This window comes from Monodelphis domestica, chromosome 1 (assembly GCF_027887165.1).
Source record: "Monodelphis domestica isolate mMonDom1 chromosome 1, mMonDom1.pri, whole genome shotgun sequence".
In the NCBI taxonomy this organism is placed as follows: Eukaryota; Metazoa; Chordata; class Mammalia; order Didelphimorphia; family Didelphidae; genus Monodelphis; species Monodelphis domestica.
The window spans coordinates 48,014,047-48,040,164 of record NC_077227.1 but is presented as its reverse complement, the minus strand read 5'-3'; the positions used below and the strand labels follow the sequence as shown (position 1 = coordinate 48,040,164).

At 40.3% G+C, this 26,118-nt stretch overlaps 1 protein-coding gene across 1 annotated transcript; it reads right to left on the bottom strand.

Moving 5' to 3' along the window:
- Positions 1–610: 610 nt before the first annotated feature.
- On the bottom strand, positions 611–22,964 carry TBC1D21 (TBC1 domain family member 21). The gene is made up of 12 exons (XM_007478125.2): positions 22,868–22,964; positions 22,678–22,766; positions 20,047–20,154; positions 19,667–19,770; positions 17,807–17,901; positions 16,412–16,522; positions 16,068–16,168; positions 6,168–6,264; positions 5,582–5,682; positions 3,683–3,799; positions 2,131–2,214; positions 611–914 (listed from the first exon to the last, which is right to left on the bottom strand). The coding sequence occupies exons 2-12, from the start codon at positions 22,735–22,737 to the stop codon at positions 882–884; spliced, it is 1,011 nt and encodes a 336-aa protein (XP_007478187.2). The 5' UTR covers positions 22,738–22,766; positions 22,868–22,964; the 3' UTR covers positions 611–881.
- Positions 22,965–26,118: the final 3,154 nt, after the last annotated feature.

The window sequence follows — 26,118 nt, the reverse complement described above, 5'->3', positions numbered from 1 at the left end:
AACCTGCTTTTAGCAGTTATTTTTAACACAGAGTACACAGCTTCCTCTTAAATAGTTATTAACCTGCATAATTTCCTCCCAGAACTGTACAATCTCTCTTCAACCCACACAATCTCATTTCATCCCTTGTGTCTTTTCTCAGGCAAACCAGGCTCATTCCTGCCTGTTAAATGCTCTTCCTAGCCTGTCAGCATAAAGAATCTTTGACTTGGAATAAGAAGACCTGGCTGACCTCTGACACTATTAACTGTGTTGCTCTTGAGAAAAAAACCACCGAGCCAAAGTTTCCCTTGTTTATAAAATGAGGATGCCACTGTTTCTGCTTGCTCTACTAGCCTCCCTGGGCTATTGTGAGGAAAGTGCTCTAGAAATCTTAACAGGCTATAAAAATTCAAGTAATTATTAATATTATTATTCTCAGTCCACATAAGCTCTTCTTGGGCCTCACAATCTCCTCCCAACCTGCATAATCTCTTTCCATCTCTCACTATCTTTACCAGGTGGTCAATCACTCCTAGCCCACCCAACTGTAAGAAGTAGCCCGGTAATGGATGCTGCTGCTGTTCTTTCTTCCTTGCCCTTAGAAATGGTCATTTGCCCAGAGCAATGGTTATTTCCAATGATGTTGTATTATTCCCTCAATCTATGCCTTGTTTACCCTTCCCTTTACAGATGGCCAATCATTTCTTGCCCACTCAACACTAAGAGGCAGCTTAGTAATGGATGGCACTGCTGCTCTTCCTTGCTCTTAGAAATGGTCACTCGGCCAAAGCAATGGTTATTTCCAATGGTGTTGTATTATTCCCTCAGCCTATGCCTTGTTCCTGATATTACTTCTCAGGCACCAAGTCTGTCTGTTGAGGTGCCGCGTTTTTAACAACTTAGTTGAAGAATTCCTTTAAAGTATCTGGAACCTAAAGAAATAAAAGAAGAGAACTTATTGTCATTAAGGGGGCAAAAAAGGAGCTACTGGCCACAATAGCAGACAACCACTTACTTATTCCTTCACTTACTGAATTCATTCCTTCACTCATTCATTTATTCACTCATTCACTCCTATATTAATTTAATTTACTCATTCACTGATTCATACCTTGATTCTTGCTCCCTTCCTTCCTCTACCCATCCCTTTACTTACTCATTACTTTACATATACATTCATTTACTTATTCCCTCATTCACTCAAGAGTTTATTCATTCTCATTCATTCACTTACTCATTAATTCATCCTTTGACTCATTCATTCACTCACTAATTCACTTACTCATTTGTTCTTTCATCATTGTTTTCTTGAGGTCTTATCTATTCATGGACATGCCTTCATTATCTCATTTTTTTGTTCTTTCATGTATACATTAACCCACTGACTTATTCACTGGTTTATTTTCTCACTCATTACTTTAGTCATTCACTCATTTACTTCTTCACTCATTCACTCCATTCAGTCATCCATTCACTCATTTTGCTCATGCTTTCATTCATTCATAGGTCTAACATTTATCTACCTACCCAAGTCCTGTATTTGGTTATATGGTGGGAAGAAGCAGATAAAAGAGTAAGTTCTTGGGGGCTCACAGTGGTTGGGAATGAAAGTGTATAATGATTTGCCATTGTCAATATGGAATCTAGAAACCCCAAACTTGTAACCTAGTAAGATCTGATGAACCCCAAGTTTTAGGACTAAAGTTACTCTTCTTGTCTCCAAAAGCGTCTCCCACTATATCACACTCTCCTTTCGAGGATCAAACTCAGGACCTTTAGCTTAAAAGACTGATTGGCCTCAAGAGTCACTGGACTTGCACTTGACCCCACCTGAAGGCCTTAGGGTCCATTATTCAGTCTGACACTGCTAGCCTGAGATTCCCTTCAAGGTGGATTCTACCGGGAATAAGGAACAAGGACTAGTTTTGGGATCTCCAATTTACAAGCTAGTCCTAAAACTTGGGGTTCATCAGATCTTACTAGGCTACAAGTTTGGGGTTCCTAGATTCCAAGATGACACCATCAAATGTTTTCCCAAGAGAATGCAAAGGAAAGTGATGATGGGGGAGCATGGTATGGGTTTGAGAGAGAAAGGAATGTCAGGAAAGGAAGACTGCCCTAGAGGAACTGGAAGTTGGGAATACTCACCTCCTTTTGAAATAATTCAGCATAGACCAAACAGGCAGAAGAGATAAGCTCATCAGCATCAAGGTCAATAAGATTATTGCAGACCTGTGGAGGGGAAAAGAGAAGTTGTGGGCTACTTGACCTATTCCAAGAGGTCACACATCATCTGAAGGAGGTGGATACTCATACACTGTGATGGGAGGAGATCTGGGGATCTTATGCTCCAGATATATATCCTCCTCTTGATTAAGTATTTGAAATTCCACTCACTTAAGATTCTCTAGTCAAAAGCCAAGGAGTCCATCTAGGGGGCTCACAGTCTGGTTGGGAATAAAAGTATGTAATAATTTGGCACCAAATATCCTCCAACATTAGTTATTAATACCTAAGAATGAATATGTCCACTAAATCTTTTTGAAGGGGATAATTTGCCCAAGAGCGAGTTTTCTTGAGCAGAATCAATATAAAGGTTGGAGCAGGGGAGAACTGATTGAGAAGAAAGGAGAGATTCTAGTCAGATTTCATCACTTTCACAATCTCTCCTCCTCCTCCATGTGCCTTTGGCCAGATGTGGCCACTGGTCACTGGGCAGCATCTAGGACTTCAGGACTCTTTTGTTCCCTTCCTTCTGCTCCTAGTCAATGATTCCTTCCAAGAATAGATATGAAGAACAAGTTCCCTCACAGGTACTTTATTTTTTAAACCCTTACTTTTCATCTTAGAATCAATACTGTGTTTTGGTTCCAAGGCAGCAGAGCAGTAAGAATTAGGTAATAGGAGTTAAGTGACTTGCCCAGGGTCACATAGCTAGGAAGTATCTGAGGCTAGATTTGAACCCAGGATCTGTCTTCTCCAGGTCTAACTCTCTGTCTACTGAACCCCTAAACTGTCCTCACAACCACTGCTCTTTCCATTTTACCACACTGCCCTGACTCTAAGCCAGGAGTATGCTGACTTTAAGGGCAACTAGGTGGCACTATTAGTGCACAGAGTGCAAAGCTATAATCAGGAAGAGTCATTTTTCTTGAGTTTAAACCTGGCTACAGACACTTATTAGCTCTGTGACCCTGTGCAAGTCACTTTGCTGTGTTTGCCTCAATTTCTTCATCTGTCAAATGAGCTAGATAAGGAAAAGGCCAACCACTTCCAGTATCTTTGCCAAGAAAACCCCAAATGGGATTACCAAGAGTGGGACATGAATGAACAATGATAATAACACAAGATGCTGGCTCAAAACTGATTGTTAAATTTCAGTGGGTGCCTTTACACCTCAGAAACTGGCAAACTATTAATCAGGACTTAATTTACTTGTCAGTTGTTTAGATAGAAGAAAGTGTTGGAGAAAATGCTAATGATGCAAATTAAAAGCACACATGGGTACATCAAGAACCTGGTTGTTAAACATTTACCAAAATACCTCTTCTCTAAACCTTGTGTGCTGCCATTTAGACTGGGACAGGGAGAGAGGCAGTAGGGAATTCATCAAGGATTGAAGACAGGAAGGAAATAGAATGGAGATGTGCCCACTTCTCCCAAAGATGCCAAGCCAGGTCAACCTTGTAGATTTCCTCACCATGACGATATCTTCTCCACTCATACTCTCCAGAAGGACTTGCTCCCTCACCATCTGCAACATGCTGTAGGCCACCAGCACCTGGAAGTTCCTGCAGGGTTTCCCTGTCATCAGGACCTGTGGAAGCGACAGGGGAGAGAGAGTTAGTCTCTACTGAGAGTGGGAGAACTTGGTATCTGGGATGACCGTCATCACTGAGTGACCCGTCCTGCCCTACACTGCACTTGTATTAACTTTGACTATGTCGAGTTTATTTATCTGTGTATGTGTTGAATCCCTGCCTTCAGCCCAGGGGAATATAATTATGCTCCTTCAGAGCAGAGATTACCTCCATTGTGCCTTTCTATCTCTAGTCTAGCATAGTATATATCAGGCAAATATTAGCCATTAAATCAATGCTTATTTCATTAATTGGGGAAGACAAGGAGGAGGCGAGATATGATCCCTGACCTCAGTGAGAGGCTTGTCTTCCCCTTTTCTATAGGAATTGTGGAGGGAACAAGACTAAGGAGAAAAGGGAGGGTTCATGGGCCCAGGCCCTTACCAATAGACAATGGATCATGACCAAGAAATGAGAGCCCAGAGAAGGAGTGGCTATCACAGGGGATTGGCTCTGCAGGATCTCTGGACCCCAGGGCTGATTTTTGAGACTCTACTTTGCAAGGGACTTCAAGATTATCTCCAATCTTGCTCTAGTTTATCTCTCTGCCCTTATTTCTCACTGCTCTGCTTTGTGCACTCTATATTCCAGCCAAACTGGGCTACTCCATAATCTAGTTTTGTCTTCCCCTCTCTTCCCTCCATGCATTTATTTAAGTTACATATTCGACTTGACCATTTATTAAAATTTTCCTTTTCCTTCAAAGCCCAGCTCAGTCACTTCCATGATGGCTTCCCTGACCTCCCCAAAAGATCAAAATCTTTCCCTCAGATTTTCTTAGAGCACCTTGGCTCTAGCTATGTTATCTTCTGTCTTGGATCATAATTATTCAAGTACATGCCAAATCCCACCCTATTGGACTGGAGGCTTCTTGAGGACAAGGATTATGTGATCTTTCTTTGTGACTCTAGTACTTATGTGCAGAACTTTTCACGTAATAGCTGCTTTAAGACTGTTTATTAAAATAAATTGAATCCCCCCTGCTTTAATTCTGACTCATTCCACAGAGATTAGGCTCAGATTTATTCTTTTTTTTTCAAGATTTCCTTTCTTTAGGAAGTGGACTATGTGGGAACTACTTTGGGGTAGAAAAGTACTTTCATAGAAACCAAAAGAGGTCAGAAACTAGATGATTATTGCAACTGGCTTATCTAGGGTTCCCAGGCCACCTGGGATGCAGGACAGAGCCAAATATCCTTTACAGCCTTAATCATCTGTCAAATATCTAGGCCACTGGGCACCATCCCCTTATCAAATATAGAAGTTGCAAACGAAGGAGAAAATCCAGATTTCTTCCTGCCCACCAAAAGAAAGATTTCCGATGTAATTTAATGTGTCACTGATGCTGTAACTGAAAAAAAAATCTGGATTTCCCTCTGGACTCCTTCTGCAGAGGAAAGTACCACACCTCCCCTAGGGACAACTTGAACAACAAAGATCTTTGTACAAAATCTCTTGAGATCTAACTGGGCAGCTTCAACGGAGATTCCTGCCCTGCTTCTAGAATGGATGATAGATTCTCTCACCTTGGTTTTGGGATACACAGAGCAAATGAGAGACCTGCAAAGGGGATGGGTAATGTGGACTTTGTCCCTGTCCTAGTTCCTCTGGAGAAGTGAGCATGAATATTATTAGTATAGTAAGAAATAAATGGATGAGGAGGGAAAAGGAAGGAAAACTATGGGATGAAGGTTATGGGCTTATCCAGAATAATCTACCAGTCCACCCAAGTTCCTTACCTCCCAGAGCCTCCACACATCATCAAATGACTTGAATGCTCTTTGGAAGAAGAGGCAGAACCAGGGGAAGAGGGATTGCACAGCTCCCTTGCCTTTCCCTCCTTGGGAGGAAGAAAAACAAACAGTCAGTGTTTGAGCCCTCCTGCTCCCAACTCACTCATGTAGATTCTATCCCTCTTCAGAGCTGTCTAGGAAGAGCATAACAGGTTATGAAATGACAGATGAATGAATCATTTCAACTCCTAGAAGCCAGGCATATCAAGATCCAGTAGAGAGCGTCCTGGACTGAAAGACAAAAACTCTTCAATGCTATTAGGGTCATAATTTAGAATGAAGATAGACATTAGAGGTCATCTCACCCATTGCCCTCATTTTACAGAAGAGGACACATTCCCCAAAGTGACTTGCCCAAAGTGGTGGGGGTAGAGGACCAAGTTGAAATTTGAACTCAGAGCTCTTGACTCCACATTCAGTGATCTTTCCTTTGGATCAAGTTGGATTAAGTCCTTTGCTGCCCCCAACTCCCAGGGCCTTGATTGGGATGGGAAGGAACTGAAGAAAAGAAAAAGGTAAAAGGCCAACTTACTTAAATGCTCAGCAAAGGTGGGATCCAGGAAAGAAATCAAATTGTTGAGCATTTCCAGGTTTTTTCCCACCCCAATATTAATGACACAGCTGTGCTCCTGGGGAGATGATGGAAGACAAATGGGGAAAGAAAAGAGAAGGGGAAATGAAGAGAACAGAAAGTGAAACAATTTAAGGTCTTGGCAAAATCACTTCTGATCTTCAAGAATTTCATCCCCCTCCCCAACCCCATTGGGATCTTTGGTGCTAGTATACACCTCACTTGGTCTCACATGGCAGTTGGCATCCTTTTGCTTCAGATTTTAGTATTCAGTGTTCTAAGCACTTTGATGTAGGCCATGGTAAGGTTTTCATAACCTAGACAGTACAACTCAGCCGATTCTCATGGGAGAGCTAAGAACAAGTATGTAGAAAACCATTAGAAAAGGGCCCCTTTCTTACTTGGCTATGAGTGCTGTATCAGGTCAAAGAATGGCCAGATATGTCTAAGAATAAGCACCTCAAATGTGGAGTTCAATGGATCAGAGGAATTGCTATGAAATTGGACATGTGGCTAGTGGAAAGGAGACCTCCACCCAAGTCCTGCTTTGCTGCTTTATTATGGCATGGAAGTGGACCTTATGACCACAAAATTATAGATTTAAAGTTAGAGGGGACCTTAAGGGTCACCTAATCCAAGCTTCTCTTTTTATAGATGAAGAAACTGAGACCTAGGAAATAAAATATTCAAACTGGCATGGACTGTGATCATGATGTACAGGTCTGTAAAATGATATTGGGATAGTTTTCTGGCAGTAGTCTAAATTCACTACCTGAAGACCAGGTAATCAATCTAAGTACTAAGAAACTAATTTCTAAATAGGTTTACTATTATCAATTTCTCCTTTGGCTATAGCAACTGATGGTTCAAGGAAAAATTCAAAATGGCTCAGTACATCCTCCTTTTACTTACATTTAATACTTTAAATTATTATCTATTTCATTTCCACCTCCCTATCATTTATCCTTCATGAGATATGTCTTACAACAACAACAAAAAATAAAGACAAAATAATTAAATGAAAGTAATCAACACTTTTGAAAGTCTGATAGTATATTCAATGTTCCACATTGGTAATCTCTCTGCCAAGAAGGAAATGAGGCATAACTTCTCTCTGTTTTAGCCCCATTTTCACTTTCAAAACAGTAGTGGCAGGGGGCAGCTGGGTGGCTCAGTGGATTTAGAGCCAGGCTTAGAGATGGGAGGTCCTAGGTTCAAATCTGGCCTTAGACACTTCCCAGCTGTGTGACCATGGGCAAGTCACTTAACCCCCATTGCCTAGCCCTTACTGCTCTTCTACCTTGGAACCAATACACAAGGCATAAGGTAAGGGTTTAAAAAAAACAAAACAGCAGTGGCAGAGTGCTCTTAGAAGCAGGAGACATTTTGATCATCCAGCATTAAATTTAAACTGTTGCTTCTTCATCTGTGATTTTTGCCCAATGACCAATATATTGCTATTCTTTTTGAAGAATGGAACCACATCAACATTGATATTATCATAATAAATGAAGTTAGAAGACATAAAAAAGCTGTAGCTATGTGTATAGATGGCTCATGGGAACTTTTTGGAGGGACAAATCAAGGAACTGGTGAAGATGAGTTCATCATGTGCCCAAAAGCAATAAGAAACCATTCATCAGGCTTGCAATCATTTCATTTTTCAGTTCAACAGGCAAAAAACCCAAACCCACTGTGAATTGAATTGCAGCTTATATATATCAACACCTCTTTTCAGAGAATGTAAGGTTAGAGCAATTCTATAAGGAACTTGACGAGATCCTTCAAAGTCTTGATCTTTTGATCATTACATTACAAAGGTTGTAACAGGTAGGATAGTAAAACATATTGGAAAAACAAGGCTCAGGATTGAGAAAGGAAAGAGACCATTGGCTGTTGGACTGTTTAGAAGCCTTATACTTATATGACATGAATACTTTCCTTTCAGAAAAATGTCTGGACAACATGAGAACCAAACAATGCAATCCAAAATGAAATCAATTGTATCTTAACAGAAAGAAAGTGACTAGGTGTAGCTGTGTGACTCACTTCAGAATTAGCTTTGTCCAGTAAAAAATCAATTAGTTAGAATAATGGTCAAAGTTAAAATTTCATTAATATTATTGCATCATAAGAAATGATGAACAGGATGAATTCAGAAAAACTTGGAAAGACTTACATGAAGTGATAGCATAGAAGCATAGCATAGTAAGTAGAACCAGAAGAACAGTGTATATAGTAACAAAAATATTATACAATGATCAACTGTGAAATACAAAACTATTATCAGCAAAACAAAGGTCCCAAGATATAGATGCCAAGGGATCATGATAAAAAATGCTATCCAAGCCAAAGAGAGAACTGTTGGAATCTGAGTACAGATCAAACATGCCATCTATCACTTTATTTCCTTCATGAGATTTTTATTGTATGTGTGGTATATGTCTTGTGTCATGGCATGAGCCATATTACCTGAAAGCACTAGTATAACCTATAATAGACCATTTACTGCCTTGAAGGGGGTGGGGAGAGGGAAAGAGAGAATCTGAATTGCAAAGCATTAGAAATGAATTGTAGAAATATATTTCTACGTGTAATTGAAGAAAGTCTAGAGCAAGAAAATGCAAATCAGAAGATAGACTGTGAGAATGAAACACTTACAATCTAAACTGTTAGAATAATTGATGCTGGAAAATGGAAATTAATAAAGGAAAAGACATCCAAATCCTCTATCACCATCTTCTACTATTTTACTAATATAAAACAGTTGCTGCAGTGATGAGACAAAAACAGTCCAGAAAATTCTTAAGCAAATATACATCTCCAGGGGTCCTTAGTTTCAAAATTTAGCACAGTTATTTACTATCTCCATGACCTTGGGAAAGACACTTAAGGTTTCTAGGGTAGAATTATCTTGTACTATGGAACAAATGAACTTTACTTTTTAATGACTGTGATTGATGAAGAAGATTTGGTTACTAATAATAAAATTAAGTGATCTCTCTCAGAGAAGATTTAGTTGACATTCATAAAGAGATGGAAATAAGAAGACATAGAGATAAAAATAACAGACTTAAGAGCTGTGTTAGAGAAGTCATAACTCCCTCTTTGCACTGTCACTTGCTAGGCAAATTTAGTTGACTAAATAGAGGTTGAATTTTTCTTTCTACTGTTACCTGTGTATCTGTGGCTAAAATGGAGAAGATTATTTTCTGTTTTCTGCTAGGATATGTTGCCAAGATGGAAGAGATGAAGGTGAAGGAAAGGAGGAGAAGAAGAAGGAGAAGAAGAAGAAGAAGAAGAAGAAGAAGAAGAAGAAGAAGAAGAAGAAGAAGAAGAAGAAGAAGAAAAAGAAGAAGAAGAAGAAGAAGAAGAAGAAGAAGAAGAAGAAGAAGAAGAAGAAGAAGAAGAAGAAGAAGAAGAAGAAGAAGAAGAAGAAGAAGAAGAAGAAGAAGAAGAAGAAGAAGAAGAAGAAGAAGAAGAAGAAGAAGAAGAAGAAGAAGAAGAAGGAGGAGGAGGAGGAGGAGGAGGAGGAGGAGGAGGAGGAGGAGGAGGAGGAGGAGGAGGAGGAGGAGGAGGAGGAGAAGGAGGAGGAGGAGGAGGAAGAGGAGGAGGAGGAGAAGGAGGAAGAGGAGGAGGAAGAGGAGGAGGAGAAGGAGGAAGAGGAGGAGGAGGAGAAGGAGGAAGAGGAGGAGGAGGAAGGAGAGGAACAGGAGGGAAGGAGGAATTTATTTGCATTACCACCTGTTTTTTTTTTTTCTGAAAGGTAGAGCAGAAAAGTCCTACAAAAGTACTGAATTGGAGAGGGTCTTTTTTGTGAGATTTAGGATAAGATTTACTGCCTTTTCCTAAGAGAACAAAACATTAATTCAATTGAAAGCATCAGCTAAGCCTGAAACTAGAAGTGACAGATACCACAGTTGCTGTCAGGGAGCAAGCTCACTTGATGAGAAAAGCAGCTTAGGAACAGACCTGCAAGAGGAGCAGCAGAAGTGGACTAACTCATCCAACTGAGACACCAACCCAGTGAAGTGTTCATCCACCACAATGTGGATCAAATCAACTTATCAGTGAAAGTATTTGTTCAACACAGAAGCTATGTTTACCAAGGAATATTTATGGGGAATTCCTAAGACAGAGAAGTCAAGACTGAGGTTCAGTGATCTGAGTTACTCCAGCCATATTTATTCTCTATGTGCCTCACTATCCTGAAACGTCAAGTGTATATCACTTCTTTGTACATTGTTGTGCATTGCTGTGAGTATTGTGCATTGTTGAGAGAGTATAACTCAAGTTTACATGTATAATGTTATGAAAATGTTATGTATTTAATTTGCATTTTCAATAGATCTTTTTGGCTAAGGCTAATTAAGTGACTGATTTTCAGATGGACTATTCTAGCATAGGTAGATTCTGATGAGCTACAGTGTTAGTAGGAAATAATAGTCAAAAGAGTTACCCCCGAGTACCATAAGAGTAGTGAATTGTAGCAGTAACCCTTCTTCTGGGGAAACTCCATCTTGCTAATATGGAAACAAGTTAAGGGCAAATTGAGGGAGGTATATAAGTGTGTGTGTGTGTGTGTGTGTGTGTGTGTGTGTGTATGTGTGTGTTTAAGCTTTCTAACAAATTAGACCTATCTTAAAGCTGAATAAGCTGGCTAGCAAATAGTGGGCTTTGCTACAGGTCTTCAAGCAAAAGATGGCTCATTGCTTTTTGGGAATTTTATAGCAAAAATTATTAGACAGATATAAGGTGGGCTAGATGGCCACTGAGGGTCTTCCAGTTTTGACATTCTATGGTTCTAGAAAATTAGAAGGCATCTTCCCATAGTTGGGATGCCTTAATTATGTGAATGGAGTATCAGTAGAGAGTGCTGGAATTAGGAGTCAGGAAGAATTGGGTTCAGAGTGGAAAGAGCATTATTAGATCTAGAGTCAGAGGTGGTCGTTTAGTTGGCTCAGCCATGTTTGATTCTTCATGACCTCAGTTGAGATTTTCTTCATAGAGATACTGGAATGGTTTGACATTTCCTTTTCCAATTTATTTTATAGATGAGGGAACTGAGGCCAACAAGATTAAGTGCCTTGCCTTGTCACACAGTGAAATAAGTCTCTGGGGTCAGATTTGAATTCAGGTCTTCCTGACCAGGTGCTTTATTCACCGAGCCACCTTGCTGCCCCTAGAATAAGAAGTCTTGGTTTCAAATTCTTGCTCTGTTAACCTTAGAGAAGTCATTTTATCTCTTTAGGTCTTGACTTCCTTATCTGTAGATTGATATAAAATTCTTAATTAACTTCTACTATTCCTTTTAGTTCTAAATCTATAATCCTATTATTTTATCTGTAGGACACTACAGTTTCCTTATCTGTAAAATGGGAAGAATAACATAATAAAATGGGGAAAAAATAAAATGGGAAGAGTAACTACATCAGGAGGTTGTAAGAATCAGGTGAGAAAATGTACATTGCAAACTTTAAAGTTCTACATAAATGTTTGCTTTTATCATTCAACAGACTAAGTAGTGATTCTTCCTCTTGTCAAATAGTGATGGCGACTTTCCTAAGAGACTTTGGTGTTGCCCCCTTGTAGTAGCAATAGGAACAACAGTTACACCTATATTCTGCCTAACTGAATGGTAGTGTTGAAACTTTTTTTGGTGGTCAGAAAGTCAGGTGGAAGGTCTTACAGATTATCCCTGGGCCTCCACTGAAGCCAGCTTCCATGTGAACTTCTTACAAATGCTACAGCATTTGGGAATGTTGTCATTGTGGCATGAATGCCTTGAACAAGGATTCTTCTGTATTATATAATTTTAGCACCTTATGGTCAAGGGCAGAGCAAGCATCCCCATAGCATCAGGTCATGTGAATGGCTATGAAATTTCAACAATACAGTCACAACTGTGTCCAATGAGGTTAAGAAAAACAATGTTGCTTAAAGAGATTGAAGCATTCTTGAGGGACACAATCAGCTTTTTTTTTAAGAAACACAAATATCTATAAGAGATGGAATAGAGGGCAGGTAACTGAGGATGAATATAAAAGAATGACACACTCCTGTACTATGAGTGTCAAGAATATAAAAGCTCAGACCAAACTGAGACAGTTGATAAAAAATAAGGACAGTTTTATTTTTGAAAGAAAGACAAACAAAACACTTTTAGCTATGATGAAAGAGAAAGTTCACTTTACTGTGTAGCTGAATAAAATTGAACCACTCAATTGCTATTTAGCTTCTATGTTCTCTTCCAAGGAGAAGGACTTTGAGTTCAGAGAAGATAGAACAAAAATGGTTAAGAGGGAATTGAAACCCAAGAAAAATGAGAAGAGGGCAAAGGAGCCTCCAGCTGTCTTCAGCATCTTCAGGTCACTGGATGATCTATGACACAAAGAATGGGACTAACTTTTGAATATAGTTGTTGAGCTTCTGTTGTTGATTTCTTAGAATTATAGAAGGGGCTCAGGAATGGCAATGGGCAAATGCTGACCTAACTTTCCAAAAGAAGGAGGTAGATTCTCTGAACTATATAGGACAATGATTTAGCATCAGTTCAAGGAGGATTATTAATGGCGCAGTCTGTAAGCATGTAGCAAGTGTTGATGTGAACCACTAAGAACTAGCATCGGTCCATGAAGAACACATGTCAGACTAAACTCACTTCCTTTTTGTCAAGGTTAATTGAGTAGTAAGCTGGGGGAACACTAGAACACAAGATAGTTGGATGATATCTCTCATAAAAAAGACAAAGAGATGTGAATTGGATGTGCCAGGCACTATGCTAAGCACTTTATAATTATGTTCTTCACAATAAATCTGAGATGTAGGTACTATGATGATCCTCATTTTACAAATGAGGAAATTAAGGCAAATAGAAAATGACCTGCCCAAAATCATACAGCTAGTAAGTATCTGAGGCTACATTTGAATTCAAGTTTTCCTGACTCCAGGCTAAGTGCTCAATCCACTATACTACCTCACTGCTCCAAAGATACTACCCCTAACAATGCAGGGATAGTATGTTCAGTGGTTCAATAACTTATAGCCTTGAGATTTGTCATAAAGAATAGTAAAGTGATTGGACCAGCAAAGTGAACTTCTATCAGAGGTAAGATTTGAAGCCAGGTCTTCTTGACTCCAAAGCCACTTTTCCATCCATTTTACCACACTACCTCACATAATGTGATTTTAGATTACATAAATGATAGCATGTTGTCCAGAAGAAGGGGGAGGTCATCCTGCTATTTGCTGTCCTATTGAAACTACACCCAGAATAATGGATCCAGTTCTGGAAGTGACATCTTGGAGAAGATATTGACAAATTGGATTATGTTCTGAGGAAGAGATAGGATACTGAAGGACTCAAAACCACTCCATAAGACAAAATGAACTTGGGGAATTTAGCCTGGGGAAGTAAAGACAGAGATGGCTTAATAATTTAATCTTAAAAACAAACAAACAAACAAACCTTACCGTCCATCCTAGAATTAATATTGTGTATTAGTTCCAAGGCAGAAGAATAGTAAGGGGTAGGCAATGGGGGTGTGAAGTGACCCCCTAGATATTATATGAGGCCACTCAGAATGCCCTGCCTTTGGGCCTGACTCTCAATTCATTGAGCCACCTAGCTTCTTCCTTAGTGATGGTCTTGATATGATTGAAGAGTTGTCCTAGGGAGCAGAAGGGGATTTGTCCTATTTGACCTCAGAAAGTAGTATTAGGACTTATATTCTTCAGGAGGTGGATGGCAGATGCCACTCTAATATAAGGAACATAATTGGGGATATAAAAATGTGGAGTGGGCTTCTCTGGAATTCCCTGTCACTCTCCAAGACTACACAAATTCTGATGCAAGTTATTGGTTTATATCAATGGAGGGGGGAGTTTCCACATCAATGGTGCAAAGAAAGTTTGCTTTAAAATAGGCAGCATCTCTGCAAATGAGCACGAAAATGCAACAGGAAGGAAAGCCTAATCTAGCGAAGATAATTAAATAATGGTCTGCTAATAACTCACATTTCTATAGCTCATTGCCTTTTACTAAATGATCTCCTCATGGTGAGCTTTCCAGGAAAGTTGTGCAAAAGTTGTCTAATGCCCCCTTTTCACAGATAAGGCTCAAAAGTCTTGACAAACCACTCAATTAAAACTAGAATTAGAACTCATCTCCTGACTCCAAGCCTTGATATTCTTTGCTAATGAGAGGCAACATGGCATGGTGGTGAAAATACTAGCCCCGGAGTCAGGAAAATGGGTTCAAATCTTGCCTCTGATACTTCCTAAGTCACCCTGTGCAAGACATTGAATATCTGTAAAAGAGAGACATTTTTGTATTCACAGTTGTTTTGAGGACCGAATAAGGTGTTTTGTATAGCACTTTGTAATCCATTCAGAACTATATAAACATCAGTTATTATTACTATTATTATAATCTCATTCTCAATTTTTTTGAGAGATTTCAGAGACATGATCTCTACCAGGTTGGTCACCAGGCATTTGTCTATTATTTGTCAGGCACTGTGCTAAGCACCAAAGATATATTGAAAGGCAAAAGATAGATAGTCTTTGCCCTCAAGTAGGTCACAATTTAAACCCATTCTGCCCCTCCACACACACCAGAATGATACTTTTATATTGAATGTTCTGTGGACTATTGTGAAAATGTGTCTCCTTTACTTTCTCTTCCTCTTCCTTTCATTCTTCTTTTATTATTATTATCATCATCCACAGGGAGTATGCAATAGTGGAATTGACTCAGAGCCAGAAAATACTGAGTTCAAGTCCTGCCTCTGCTCTATTCTGACTGATTCTGAACAAATCATTTAACGTTTCGGTTTCTCCTAGGCAACTCTCTAAAACTGTTTATTGTTTAAAACAAGTGCTCACTTGCCTTGAGAGAAGACATTTCCTTACTGGTAAATCAGTCTTCCAATGAAATCACAGTTCTACCTTTTTTTTTTTTTTAATAAACCCTTACCTTCTGTCTTGGAGTCAATACTGTGTATTGGCTCCAAGGCAGAAGAGTGGTAAGGACTAGGCAATGGGGGTCAAGTGACTTGCCCAGGGTCACACAGCTGGGAAGTGGCTTAGGCCAGATTTGAACCTAGGACCTCCCATCTCTAAGTCTGGCTCTCAATCCACTGAGCTACCCAGCTGCCCCCCCCCCCACAGTTCTACCTTTCTAAATTGTAATGTAGACATAGATGATGTAGTAGTAGGAGTGGGGAGTGGTGGTGGTAGTGTTATTATTTAAAATTATACTGTGGTCCTCTCTGGCATGGGGCATGTCAGTAGATAAGAAGAGTGTTGGACCTGGAGTCAGAAAGAGCTGCATTCAAATTTAGCCTCAGAAACTCACTCGCTGTGGCATCTTGGACAAGTCACTTAACCTCTGTCTATCTTAATTCACTGGAGAAGAAAATGGCAAACCACCCCAGGTTTTTTGCCAAGAAAACCCTATGGACAGTATGGCCCATGGGGTCCTTGGACACAGCAGAATGACTAAATAACTACTCTTTTTGACACAAATATATGAATAACAGAATAGTTCTAAAATGCACGTCCATCCCTAACCCAGCCTCAACCTAATCCTAAGACAGAGAACATATTGAATCCAGGTATATTCATTCATTCATTCATTCAATAAAGATACAAGATTCATTATATGGTAAGCTTGATGCTATGTGATAAGAAAGGCAAGTCCCTGCTCTTCGTCAGTTTAGTACCAAGTGAAGAGTCCTTGGGATCACTGAGAATGTGGGGAGGAGGGGGATTTATGTCATACAGGCAAGTGAACAGAGACAAATATGCCAATACTGCCTTTTAGTTTTGGGGTGCATAGGGTTTGCCTGGGCTACTCACTGTCTTCTGCAGAAAGAACTGGAAAAGCCAGAAGGTCTCATGGTCATTCTCCACCATCAGCTGGAAAAGCATCACCATCTCATGGAAACCCTGCTGGTATTCTAACAAAGATACAGTGGAGCTGGGGGTCAGAGAGAATGGAAGGCCAGGTTCCCCTTAGGCTGGGAGCAGGGGCAGATGGGAGATCATGGGGAAGGGGAAGGGCTTAGGGGAGTCATGGGGCTGGGAACTTGTGGGGAGAGACTGAGGAGGAATGAGCCAGGATACAGGGAGATGGGGAGGATAATGGGAGGAATAGACAGGCTTGGGTGGGTTTGAGGCAGGGGCATTCTTGGGCAGCTCACCAGCCTCTGGGTTGCACACATAACTCAAGAGTAGAATCTTCTCTAGACGCTTCTTATCTATGACGACATTGCCCAAGGGATCCCTATCATAGAGTCTCTGGATGTCATAGGCTTCAGCAGGTTGGGAGAGATAATCACAAAATAACCATTAGGTTCTGTGAAAAACTCATCCACTCTCTGATCAGTGCTGACAAAGCTATGAGATGGACAGTGATTTGCCTAGCAAGGAAGATTGAGACAGCAGAGCTGGTGGCATCTTTAGAGATAGAGCTTTGGACCATAGCCCAAGAATGGCAAACTCTCTCAAACTAGGGTTTCCTGAAGCTCACACACAAAAAAGCTAGAAGAAGCAAACCTTTGTTGATGGCGTTCAAGATTGACTTATGCAGAGCCTCATTATATTAGAGTCAGGAGAGAGAAGATGGGGCAGAGCGTGGCCCCCTATTCAGTGTCTTTACTGAGGGTCTTGTGTGGTGCATTCCTCTGATGGGAATTTTTTGCACTCAACTTTTTATGTATTGGCCTGAGAATGTGGGCATGGACAACATCAAAAGGACTGTTATTATTTAAAATTATATTGTGATTCTCTCTGACACAGGGCAGTTAGATATTTGAGTGGGTAGAGCAACAGCTACATTTTTGATAGATCCCTTTTACCTACCTTCCCCCTTTCCTTAGAATATGTCAGTATCCAGGCACTACCAATATTGGGGAAGGAGACAAGAGCTTAATACCTCTCCTAAATGCCACGCCCCATGATGGAGCAGTACTGATTGGTAGGTGGGAGTTGGGTTTGAGAATTCTATAATCTTCAATGGGGTCCCTCCACTCCAACCAAACTAGTCTCATTCTGCCTGCACGTATCATAATCATCCCTCTTTATTCATACGGCATTCCCCCTGTCCTCTATTCTACTACTATTTCCTCTGACTTCTTCCTAAAGTGTCTTCCATTTTCCTTTCACTAGCACAAAACCCATGTTTCTAGGCCCAGCCCTTGTCCTAATTCCTCCAGGAAGTTTTCTGTCTATTCCAGTTGACAAAGATAGGCCCCTCCTTTGACCTTCCAGTCTATAGAACTCATAGGTCTTAGCACGTATTTATTGCCTTGTGCTGTTCTCTAGGGTCTCTCATGTGTAAATCTCCCTTTAACCATATTACAATGTGCCCCAGGGCAGGCACCATATTTTTCTCACGGCACCTGACCCAGGAGGCTCAGTAAAGACATAATTGGTGATGCACTGGCCAAAAAGTGACTTCAAAAAGGCTTGAAAGCATCTGTAGCCAGTTCTGCCAAACCCAGGGAATTTCCTTCCTTGGAAATTTTTCAGAGAGGCCTGCCCAGAATGCCCTCTATAGACCCCAGATCCCTGGGGTTCTGTCCAGCTCTGCTCACAGATGTTGTTCTGTGTCTCCATGAAATTCCGGTGCAAGTTTTCCAGGAGCGGTTGGATTTTCTCATACATTTCACATAAAGCCTCATAGTTTTTCCTGTAAGGACACAAAGGATAAGTCTGGGGCCAAGAAAGAGAAAGGCATCAGCTATGATGTGTTGTAAAGAGCTGATGAAAGATAATGAGACTGACTGGCACAGCACAGGCAACCCCCTATATTGGTCCCCCTAAAGTAAAGCTCTGATTGCCCGAGTCTGATTGAGGTTTTGCACATACTGCACTAATTCTCAGCCCTGGACCTTCTCTCTGACTTATCTCAAAGATCCCTCTTCTGCTTCCTCTCCTCCTGTTCCAAGTTCTCCCTACCCTCTAAGTTGTAATTTAAATGCTACATCCTCTGTGAAGTCCACCCTGACCACTCTAGCCCATGCTGAACTCCATTCTCTCATCTTCAGAGCCCTTTGAATCAAAACCATCCAGTTCAGAATGGGAATTTACACTCTCATATAGGGGAATTTACACTCTCATATAGGCTCTCCACCTGGGAGAAGGAGGCTTTCCCAAAACAATGAACATTTCTATTCCTTCTCCCTTAGACTTGAGCTGAAAATAGAGTTGGACATACTGGAGAGAAAATGAAACAAAAATAAAATAAAACAAAAACAAAGAATTTGAAGAAAAAGGTTGTGAATAATTTATAGCAATGGTGTCAAACTCACATAGGAACAGGAGGCATTAAAACCTACGGGAGACATAAAAATCCCTACGGGAGCTATATTAACTTAGAAAATCACATACTAACATTATCTATGTTCTGTTGTATTTTTATTTATTCCATTAAATATTTTTCCATCACATTTTAATGTACACTGGAGGATGGTGACTGAAATGCCCTGGGTGTCTGACATTTCTGGTTCAGACAACTATGATAATAATATTAATAATAATGGAACAGAATATATAATAATGTGTTATAATAAAAATGTTATATATATATATATAATAACAGGATATATAATAGTGGCTGAATTTAGCGTGAGAAAGCTTGGGTTCTAGGCAGGTCAAATCCTACTTTCTGTAGGATCCTTTCTCGATTCACCCACCTCTTCTTCTGGTTTCCAGTGCCTTCCTCTCGGAAATAACATTCCATCTACTTCTTCATGGCATATACAGTTAGTAAATTTCATATTGATCTGCTAGAAGGTAAGATCCTTGGGGGCAGAGACCATTTTTGTCCTTTTTTTTTCTTTGTAAATCCATCATTTTATATTTTTCCTGGCACACAGTCATCACTTAATGAATGCTTGTTGACTTACCTCCATTTTACAAGCCTCCACTTTCTTCCTTTGAAAAATGAAGATATTAGAATTGATGATTTCTAAGGACCCTTACAGGTTAAAATGATAGGATTTCAATCTCACTATTAAATCATGGGATTTGTGATCCTATGAATAGCCTACATGTATGTAGTAAAGTTTGTAATGTCTCATTTGATCCTTAAAAGGTAGAAAAAAAAGATGAGAATTCGAATAAGCTTAGCTTGAGAGAGGAGAGATATCTCTTCCTCTGAGACTGGAAAAGTTGATGATAATAGTTATTCCATTTATATAGTACCTTAAATTTTACAAAGCTCTTTCCTTATAACAACCCAGACATGGTCTGGGGTTTCGTGGAACCTGGAGAGGATTTCATAAAAATAACACAATTATTATGATTTCCATTTTATATATGGGGAAAGAGGCCTGGAGAAGTCATTATTCAAAGTTATGCAACCAGTAAGTGTAAATCTCCTAATTTCAGATCTTTTGCCCTAGTCTAACCCTCTTATTTCCATAACACCGATCTATAGTGATCAAACATACTTCCGGGTGCTGTCCACCATCAGTCGCTCATCACTGGAACTCCTCCATGAATAGTAGCCTGTGAGGAACTTCCATGCCTCTGTTCGTACATAGGGATGCAGGCCCTGTGAGCAGAGTGGGAATGAAACCAACCCCTAGAGTCCCATAAGGGCAGAGAAACAACAGAATTCTGGGCCTCTCCTCTGAGCTTTCCATCCCTTGTGATACCTTCTTCACCCTCCACTTCCCTCTCTTCCTCAGCCCTCCCACAATTCTCTAAAGGAACAGATGAAATCCTGGTGGTAACCTTTTTTCTCCTTCCTCTAACTCCCATAAGGGTATGAAGAGGGCCCTGGTGGTAGCCAATTTTATTCTGTTATCAAAATAGGTAGAAGACTTACCCTCTCCAGGATATTGATGCAAATAAAATCTCGGGATTTGGCCAAGTGACCATTCTCATCAAAGTAGCTATCCCATTCTGACTTGTCAATTGGTGGTTTCCTCTTCCCCTGGAGTGGCCAAACCAATTTAGTGCTCTGTTTAAAAATCTTGTTCTATTTTCTGTTCAAATATTGTCTTAAAATGATGTGTCCTAGAACAGACACTGGTCATTTTAGAAAATAGTTTCTGGTAAGAGTTGAGATTTTTTGTAAATCTAAACTGTAGCACTGGCAAATTGTAAAATGATGGTTGAATGAATATTACTAGTGAACACCCCAGGTAGCAAATAGGTTCCTATTAGAAAATGGAATGGCTTCTTTTTACCTTTGAGAGGGGGAAACTCCTTGGATCTGATTGGTGGGAAAGTAGTCTTACATTTTCTTACTACTTGTATTGAGATGTACTACAAAACTCTATAACCTTTGTTTCTATTGCAGGAAGAAAATGGGAAATAGGAATCAAGGAGAAGCAAATTAAAGCTTCTTCTATAATTAGAAGCTGGAGGAGTACATGCTTACTACAAAAGGTTAATTGTTGTTAGATGTAAAAAGCATTCTGGGTGGGCTTTAGATGATGAGTTGACCTGAAGTCCCAAAGCAATAGAACCATACTATGGTAGGGAGAGCTTTTGACTCTAGGTTAAGAGGAGTAGAGTGAGCTAGAGGAAGACATTCTAACGAGTGAGGTGTGGCATATATTTAGGATTAGACCAGGTACAACATAAGAGATAACATTGCCATCTACTTCATTACCAGAAAGTCTCTAAAGAGGGGGGGAAAGGGTTGAGTCTATAAGGGGAAAAGACTAGAATGCAAAGGTAACATGGAGCCTTTTAAGCTCTTTACTCTTCTTGATGGGTCTGTTAAGAAAGAAAAAGGAGGGATTCACATCCTCCTACTCTATTTACTGGGTTAGCCTCATAGACAGAGTCTAGTTGGTTTTCTAACTTGTTTTCAGGAGGGGAAAATGGATCTAGATAAAAATTAAATTGGACACTCTTAATAAAAATAGTGATGCTAATGATGATGATGGTGATGAAGACAAATAATACCAGCTCTTATAGATGAAAGCAGATCTCTCTTGTGGGCAAATTTTTCCTTTCAAAGCTTTCATTCTCTGAGCCTCATCCTTAGGTATGTAGTGTTCTTGCTGATCCCACCCAAACCTATCCTCCATCTTATATTCTGAATCTGTATTTCTCCTCTTCTCATTCTATGTAGTATTTTTGTTGTTCAGTTGTTTTTCAGTTACGTCTGATTCTTCATAGCCCCATTTGGGGTTTTCTTGGCAAAGATACTGGGATGATTTGCCATGTCCTTCTCCAGCTCATTATATAGATGAGAAAACTGAGGCAAACAGGGTCACACAACTAATAAGTGTCTTGAGGCAGGATTTGAACTCGTGAAGATGAGTCTTTCTGTCTCCAGGTCTGTCACTCTATGCACTGCAGTGCCACCTAGCTGCCCAGCTATGTGAGTGGATGGGATTCTGGATTTGAAATAAAAATTGGATTTAAAGCTATTTACCTACTCCTAGACTCAGTTTATCTTCAAGGTGGAGATGACAATAAAAGCATTTACCTGGCTATCACTTTAAGGTATGCATAGTACTTTGTAATTATTATTGCATTTGATCCTCAAATAGCCCTATAAGATAAGTGCTACCATCATCCCCATTTTACATATGAGGAACCTGAGATAGAAAGAGGTTAAATGATTTTCCCCGAGTCACAAAGCTAGGAAGTATATGAGATTAGTATTTGAACTCAGGTCTTCCTAACTCCAAGTCCAGCACTTTACCCACTATGCCCACTTAGCAGCCTAATGGAAATAATTGTAAACTTACTTTACAGGGTTGTTGTAAAGATCAAGTGAGGAAAAGGGCATATGGAGTCCTTTGTAAATGGTACAGTGCAATGGAAATATTTTTTATTGTTATTTTCATCAAAGTATATCCTTGGAGAAAATCAAGCTAATTCATGTTGATGATTCTTATGGTCTTCCTTTCAGGAATATTTTAATGAGGGATCATGCCATAACCCAAAGGAATAAAGTCCACTGGGGTCTCACTTTGGTCAATATGGCCAGTCACTGAGGGATAAGATCTCACAAGGCATATATCAAGCTAATGACTGTCTATTCCATCCCCATTCAGGGTTGGCTCTAGATGGGATGGAGGAGGATGATCACATTAATAGGAAATGAATGATCTTCCTCCCCTGAGGCTCTTTCTTCTGCCCTAAGCTATGACCAATATGCCTGTCCCTTCCCATCCTTCACCTAGCCACAGATCCTGACTTATCTGAGCTGGAGTAGCTGAGACCCAGGTAGCAGAAAATCCAAACAGATGAAGAATCCCAGAAGGGTGAGAAGGTAGAAATGTTATAGAGGCTCCTTCCCTGCACAGTGCTTAGGTATGAGGTTCTGCAGGAATATGAATTGGTGACTTTTGAAGCTAGCTAAGACTTCATGACCACCATGCTGACTGAAGAAACTCTCTTCAAGTAAAATATATTTCCAGGAGGTGAGAGGTGAAGGCAGTGGTGAGGCTGGGACTGGTGAAGCAAAGCCAGACCTTTAGAAATAACTTACCAGTATGAAAGAGGCTGATCTCATGGCAGAGTTGCTGTTTTCTGGAGAGAGAGTAGTCATGGCTTCCTTTCAGCTGTCTTCAAACCAACCTTTGAGAGGGAATTTCCCAGAGCCATGAGGGTCCCAGATCAATGAAGAAAGTCTAGACCCTCTACTGGGACTGTTTGATGAGAGGCTCTGGGTTACTTACCAACCACATAAACCATGAGGGAAAAAAAATTGTTCCTTTCTCTGGACTCTCCCACTGGATTGACCTAGATAGGATGACATCACAAACACTCTAGAATACTCGTCACAATGAATGAAGACTTGGAACCTTTTAATACAAAGCATGGACACACCAAAGACAACTAATAGCTAGCATGTGGTAAGGTCCAAATGGCCTAAAAGGTCACTCCTGCTATAGGTCAGAGGAAAAAGACACTGTTCCCCCCCCCCCCCCCCGCCCCAGGCCCAGGAAGGCTTCCTGGAAGAGGTAGAGTAGAAACCTAGTCTCAAAGGACATATAAGGTTCTAATGAGTAGGGAGGATGGCCCTCATCTTAACCTCCTTACTTCTTCAGCAGGGTTTTCTATTCTGGCCAAACGATGGCATTAAAACTACTTATCTCTTCTCTGCCCAGTAATAAGAGATGCAACTCTTTAAGGTTTATCTTTCCTACCCACAACAGTAGCAGGAAATCACACATACAGTGAATTTTACCAAGTACTTCCTAAATAACAACATTGGGAAGTAACGTATATACATATACAAACATATATACATGCATATATAAAATCACCTCCTTTTTCAGTTGTAAGTGGTGTATATGTGTGTGCATATATATTTATGCACACACATATAATTTCCCCCACTTTTCAGATGTAGGTTGTGTGATATATATATGTATATATTAACTTATCCCCATTTTTCAGCTGTAGGTATCATATGTATATGTGTTTATATATATACATATATATGTGTATGTATGTATATATATATATATATATATGTAATCATGCCCATTTTTCAGATGAAGAAAACAGGCAGAGAAATTATATTAAGTGACTTGCCAAAGATCAGTTAGTAAATGGCAAGGCCATGACTTGAAACCAGGTCCAGTGTTCTTTTCCCTACATTATTCTGAAATGGGACTGTAGAAGAAGGTTTGATCTAGGTCAGCTTTACCTTGTCAGTTCACCTCCCTAAATCTTTGGGTGAGAGTGGATATCATTAGGACCATGGCTAGCACCCAGCACCACTGGCCATCACCCTTCAATAGGCCAAATTTCCAAATGTGATTTTATGCTATGAATGCCATTTGGCTCCCAAGCATCTTTAGCTGTTAGAAGGCAGGACTGGGAGGAGACAATTTGGAAGCAAGAGCTCTGAGCTTGGATTTAAACAAGCTCTCCACTGTGGATGGTTCTTTCCACTCTGAGCCAGGATTCCCCTAACCATGAAACAACAACATAAAATACAGCTCCCCGCCTCTTGCTTTCAATTTCTTATTAACATAATTAAGCAGAGTCCCTAATAACACGATTCATTATCTCCTCAGCTGCAAGCAGTCAAGCCCCTTTAAATCAAAACATGTGTTGTTACCTCTCCCCTACCTCCCTCTGCAGTCCCAACATTGGGCAGGGCTCAGTCGCCCAGTTTACCTCAGGCTGGTGTGTCAGCTCAGTCTTCAGAGATGATGCCCTTCCAGAATCTTACCCAGAGGCAATCTCTTCATGGAACAGACAGCTTGGATGGAGGGGCAGTTAGGGAACTGGGCAACCTATTCTAACAGTGAAATTGCCTTTTATTTAACTAAGCCAATATTCTCCCTGTCCCTCTCATTATGACTAAGCATCATGGGGATACACTCGTGATATCACAGGATCCTACATGTTTAGCTGGAAGGAACCAGAGTCCCTTCAAGGTCAAATACCTCATTTTGTTGCTAAGGAGCCTTGGGCCCAGAAATATTATGACTTGACCAAGTGGTGCCCAGTGAGTATGAGAGCCAAGACAGCCCTGAGATTCTGTCCAGTTTCTGAGATTGTGTTTAAAAACAACAACAACAACAAACCTTTACCTTCTGTCTTAGAATCAATACTGTGTAGTGGTTCTAAGATAGAAGAGCAGTAAGAGCTAGGCAATGAGGATTAAATTATTTGCCCAGGAACACACATGGGACACATGTCCCATGCCAGAAGACCTTCTGTCTCTGGGCCTGGCTCTCAATCCACTGAGCCACCTAGCTACTCCCAAGATTCAATTATATACCATTTCAGAAGTTTACCAATCAGTCCTCCTCATACATAATGCAGCCTCATTTGTTCAGGCTTATCAGGATATAACTGCTTGTTTTGGGAGGTTCCTTTGGATCAAAGTATGAGAGAGATCCCTGAAGACTCCATTGTTCAGGTTGTTTGAAAGACAATATGATTCCTGGGCCCAGGTCAGCCCCAACTCATCATCAACAATGACTTGTATGTGAGAAATGTAGTAAACGATTGATAATATCAGAAGGAGATTGGCCAGTTCATTTCAATTCAGTTAAACAATTATTTATTAAATGTTTACTATGTACCAGGAAAGGCATCATGGGATTGTGGATAGAGTCAGAAGACCTGAATGCATTGGGAAAGGAAGTTCTTCACCAGGAGCTCCCTTTGCAGATGGAATCACAGGACTGCTAAGAACAATAAAAAACCAAACGTGCCCTGCATTAACATGAAACCATCACATCCCTCAAGGAACTTAAATTCCACTGAGGGGTTATTTAGCAAAGCAAAGGGGTAACAGAATTGAGTACTACACTGGTAACCAAGAAATATTGAAAGACCGAGAGGAAGTCAGCATGTTGGCAAATACTTTCTGGAGTATTTATGGAGCAATGGGTATAAGAACTGCTTGGGGCAAGAAGGTGTGGCTAGGTTAGTGCTGTGCTTCCTTATTGCAGAGGCAGGCTGCCCACAGACAAGATGGTAGAGTCTTTGGAATATTTAAATACTGGCTTTCCCAAAGACCAAACATGTTGCATTTATATGTGAATTACAAACACAGTAGACCAAACCCAAGAGAAGGTTTGGGGATTAGTTGTTGTGTTCTCTAAATATCTGTTCCTCTATGTTAGCATGGGAAATGGAAAGGTAATTCATTTCTAAATCTCTGTCTACACTTACACAGAAGAGGAGGAAAGGTATTGGTTATTTTTATACTACAGCCCATAAAGAAGGGCAATGAAGACTTTTCCTCTAAATCACCATCCAGTGAAAGAACCCGAAGCTGGGGCAGAAAGCCTTCCATAGAGCTGGCCAAAAGCAGGAAGGGGTCAGTTATCACGATAGGATGTAAATGGGTAAGCAATTGCAAGCAAGGTTTGAAAATATGGAGTCGCAATATGAGCACACTGAAATTCAAAGGTCAAAACACAAGGTATCATGATCTAAGGTGACAAAAGAATCCAAA

Bases quoted from the DNA above. Each gene is read 5' to 3' on its own strand.
- TBC1D21 (XM_007478125.2), bottom strand. From the start codon at position 22,737: ATGACTACTCTCTCTCCAGAAAACAGCAACTCTGCCATGAGATCAGCC. The intron at 20,155-22,677 runs GTAAGTTATTTC...TGGCCACTCCAG, and splicing joins GATCAGCCTCTTTCATACTG to GGGAAGAGGAAACCACCAAT. The intron at 2,215-3,682 runs GTGAGGAAATCT...TCCCCTCCACAG, and splicing joins GTGGAGAAGATATCGTCATG to GTCTGCAATAATCTTATTGA.